The sequence below is a fragment of the Wyeomyia smithii genome, chromosome 1, assembly GCF_029784165.1.
Source record: "Wyeomyia smithii strain HCP4-BCI-WySm-NY-G18 chromosome 1, ASM2978416v1, whole genome shotgun sequence".
NCBI lineage: Eukaryota > Metazoa > Arthropoda > Insecta > Diptera > Culicidae > Wyeomyia > Wyeomyia smithii.
Genome location: NC_073694.1, coordinates 156092066 through 156096582, shown reverse-complemented (window position 1 = coordinate 156096582; position 4517 = coordinate 156092066). Strand labels below are relative to the sequence as shown.

The 4517-nt window shown below is 45.4% G+C and overlaps 1 protein-coding gene across 1 annotated transcript in view; it reads right to left on the bottom strand.

The window, feature by feature from the left end:
* Positions 1–544: 544 nt before the first annotated feature.
* Positions 545–4517, bottom strand: part of LOC129717294 (uncharacterized) — a 29713-nt gene continuing 25740 nt past the window's right edge. The window contains exons 2-3 of the mRNA XM_055667157.1: positions 859–1286; positions 545–798 (exon numbers count right to left, since the gene is read on the bottom strand). Coding sequence (XP_055523132.1) covers positions 545–798; positions 859–1286 — 682 coding nt within the window. The remainder of the gene's footprint in view (positions 799–858; positions 1287–4517) is intronic.

Below are 4517 nucleotides of genomic sequence, written 5' to 3'. Positions count from 1 at the left end.
GCAGCCAAAAACTGTCGCCGGCTTTCAGGTGAGTCTCTGTGAGTAGACCCACGTCGATGTTGTACTTGCGGAGAAAGTCAGCAAGCTCGATGTTTTTTGCTCTAACAGAGCAAGCGTTCCAAGTGACGATGGAGATGGGTTTAGGATCCATACTGGATGATAAATTTACCGAGCACATGGATTTGCTCGGGCTTGTTGCGACACGCACGAAGGGCGTTGGTCATGCTGCTAAAAATTTCTAGCAGCTCACCCGCAGAGTACTTCTCAGACTCGGCGCTCGGTGGTGTTGTTGTGGGTGGACGCCAGTAGCCAGGGGGGGGGGAGGCGACCGTTGACCGGCTAACCCGCCGGATGGTGAGTGTGGAAGGTCAAGTTGCGTACGCGTACTTAGTTGCCCTGCTTGCTGGGATGAACGCAAAGGAGGAAAATCTTCCGCTCTGGAGACCGTTGGTTTGTCTTTCTTCCTACTCGGCTGGTTGGTTGACGACACCTGCTTGCGGATATGTTTGAAGCTCTCCCTTTTCGGGCACTGTCGATCAGAGCTCTAGTGATCACCGCCACAGTTAGCACACTTAAACTGAACCGCACCAGCATCGACCACAGGGCAATCCGACGTAGAGTGGTCCTTGGCGCAGATGTTGCAACGCAGTTTGATGTTGCAGTTCCGGGTACCGTGACCGAAGTTGAGGCACCTCTGACACTGCGTAACGTCTCGACGGCCTCCACGATAGGGCTCCCAACAGATGATAATGGAGAACAAAGAGCGGATGGCTCGCAAAGCGCTCAGTGTAACTGTCCCTTTTTGGAAATGAACCAGAAAGAGGCAGTCCGGGTATTTCCTTTCATTTTCATTCCTGCGTTTGATCGGATAGACAGCAATTGGGGCCAATTTGTACCGATCCTTGATTTCGGCACCGATCAGCTTGGGGTCGAAACCTGGCAAGCCTCTGATGACCACCTTGAATGGCTTTTCCCCAGGAATGTCGTGGATGAAGAACTCAGTTTTAGAATTTTTCAAAAACTGCGTGTCCTTCTCAAAATCCACCTTCGTGTGGAGCATAACCATCATACCGATGCCGCATAACTTATATTCAGCTGCTACGCCCGGCGATGCAAAGTCGCTAATGAGCTTGTTGAGTGGGACGTTTTTCACTACCAGCGGGGGAAGCTTCACTTTCACCGTATTGGGGTTGGCAGAATCCGGAACATCAGTCGGCCCGCCAAAATCTCCAACGTCGCTAACGATTGTCACCGTGTCGCAGTCAGCCACACTTTTCGAAGTGCAACTGCTTTCCAAAAACCGAAAATCACCATCTTAGATTTGGCGCCTAGAATTCGGTATTCGGCACTGCGAAAACCGGATATCACCATCTTGGGTTTTGAAATGGCATCTGGATTTGATTTCCAATCTCTGGGTATCATATCGATTCCGGAATGATCATTTTTGGCTGTTTGCCAGCATCCTAACGTTGCAATTTCAGATTTAAAAATAGCATCTGTAGTCCATTTGTAGCTTCTGTGCAACACCTATATTGGGCGGTATTTGGTAGTTTTCAGTAGCCGGATATCGCCAACTTAACTTGCAAAAATGCGCTTGGATTTGTTCTCCGGTCTCCGGGCATCATCTTGACTACGAAACAAATATTTTTGGCCTTTTTCTCCCAACCGGAAGTTGCCTCTTTGAAAAATGGCGTCAACGGTAACTTCGTTGGTGTTCGATCATTAAAGGTTAGTTTCCAAAAACCGGCAACCACCATATTGGATTTCAAAATGGTCAGTGAAGTCGAATCAATGTAGTATTTGGTCATTCTCGGTAACCGAACGTCGCCATCCTGTATTTCATCTCGGTTTGCAATGACTATTTTTGGCTGTTTTCCAGCAACTGGAAGCTGCCACTTCGAATTTCAAAATGGCGTCTAGAGACAATTTTTGGCCTGTGTGCTATTTGGTCATTTTCGGAAACCGGAAGTCACCATCTTTGATTTCAAAATAGTATCTAGAGTTGATTCCAGGTCTCTGGGCATTATCTAGATTCCAAAAGCAACGATCTTCGGCATGGACGTAGCTAGAATTTCGAATAGGGGGGGGGGGGGGGGGTCAAGTTCTTCAAAATTTTAGAAGTAAAAAATTTATTTTTTTACTAACACTAAATTAAATTAAACTGTGGAGATCGAAGTAAAGCACGAACGCGGACGGGCGCAATTTTTCTACTGCGTCACAATTTTCTCGCTAAATATTTTTAATTTATTGTTTTTGGTTGAAACAGTGTTATATAAAGTTACCCATCTGCCGATGAACACTCAGCAAGCAGAGAGCACTCAACCATTGTTAACCTCAGCCAGGTTTTCACCCGACGTAATGTGCTGAACGAGAGCTCAATCGAGCTTGTTTTACATGGTGAAACAAGTTCAATTTCAATTGCTTTCTCAGTCGCAGGTAAGAACGAACGGGCTTCAGCAAGCAAGTCTATAAGATCCCGGTCTTCCAAGTTCTTACCGTCTGCTCTCATGCTGTTGCAATGTTGATACCAGACTTCCACCTCTCCAACAAAATTGTTAACGTCATAAAAAATACGAAAGCTCCGGTTTTACACTTTAACTCTTCTAATGACAAGCGTATTACGTTAGCTGGATGCAGCGAGGACAACGCGTAGGCAAGTGCTCCAATGCTAAGCTAGTTGATACAGGTGGGTTTGCCCGGTACTTTTGCCGCTGCAATGTTTCAATGGGCTAAAAATGTCGTTTTGTGCTCACGTATGCGTTAAAAAAATGGATTTTTTTCGGATGGTGGTAAAAAAATAACTAAGACAGATAATAAGGTTTGATTAATTTCCTATGGAAGGTAATTATGCTAGCTTACGTGCAGAAAAAATCTACGATCTTGCGTGCGAAATTTCGACAGTTAACCGTAACGTTCGCCATGGCATATGAAAACATGCGTGTAGGCATGTTTTCAAATTCTATTTTCATTTTATTTATCAATTCCTCCTCAAATTTCGCGACAAAATTGTTGGAATAGATCTTACGCTTCAGGCTTGCCAGAAATCTTCTACGAAACGCAACTTGGGGACGTTGGGCGGGTTCACCAACTTGGGAACCACATCGACATTTAGCCGTTCCATTTCCTCAAATGATCGCCTCGAATAGTGAGCCGACTCCAGATCCGGCCAAAACACCGTATCTTCGGCCTTATGGTATTTTTTGTTGAACGACGCTACTTCCGGCAGGTACTTCGTACTATAAATTCCCCCGTTCTCGGCCAGCCCGGAGCAAAAGAAAAGCAGGTTTGACATCCCTTTCACGCTGATTGTCAGCCACAGCAGCACCGTCTTGGGGAACTTGGTGTGTAAAAGAAATTTCACCTTAGCGCTTACTTCTTTCGTGTGGGAAGTAAGATACAAAGTGCCCTACCAGTCGTTGCCATCCAGGGTGAGACAGGTCTCGTCGTCCATCACCACCGCCACGTCGTGAATTGCCGGGAAAATCGATTTGATCATCTCATTCAGGCGCTGCCGCTGCGTCATTGCTTGCAGCTCCGAGACTAGTGAACGGGACTGCTTCCTGACATGTATGTCCATGTTCGCCAAGCGCTGTCTGGTCGGTTGCACCGCCCTCCAGGCCAAGCGCTCGCAGCGATGTAGCCACTTTTCCCTCGGTCTTCCTCTTCAGCATTCTTTGGAGCTTCTTTTCGCTCAGGGTCGTCGGCCGTCCGGAACCGGTTTTTCTTCCGATGCTCTGATTGTAGTTCAACAGTGCCAAGATGTTGTAGATGCCGGAACGGGCGTATCCGGTGTCCACGAACTGCCGCACGATGTCTGTTTTCGACGCGACGTGGGTATCGTTATTTAAACGGTTAAATCAAATTTTTTCTGATGACTCATGGGTTAATATGATTGATGCTGCATGCGTAGTTTCATCAGTGTGTGTAAAGGTAAACCCATTAATAATTGGCAGTTTTTGACCATTTATTTAGCGCAAACGTTATTAGTTATTGAAAAAAAATTCTGCACCAATGCCAGTGATTGGGAGGGGGGCAACGCCCTCTAGCCTGCCCCCCCCCCCTGGCTACGCCTATGATCTGGTTGGTTCGGTGGTCTTTTCAAAATGTTTTCTGTGAACTGGACATCGTCATTTTGAATTTTAAAATGCTGTCTGGAGCCGGTTTTCGGTCGCTGGGTATTATTTTGGTTCCATTACAAACCATATCTCAATAGTTCACGTGATATAATTACAATTTTGCCGCATACTGATAGAGGTGTAACTGATTTCTAAACCCATTGTTGTGAAAACGAAGCGTTTTCCTACACTGGAAAAAATGCAATTGAAACACAAAACATCAATTTAATAAAAATGGTCATCTCCGAATTGGATAAAAAATTTTTTGGTGAGAAACAACATTGTTGGCTACATTTCGTACATACATCGCCACTTGAGCATATTCAAAGAAAAAAAGTTGTTCTCAAAAAAAAACAAAATAAAACTAAGGAATATTATTTTTTCAGTGTAAAACAACCTGGT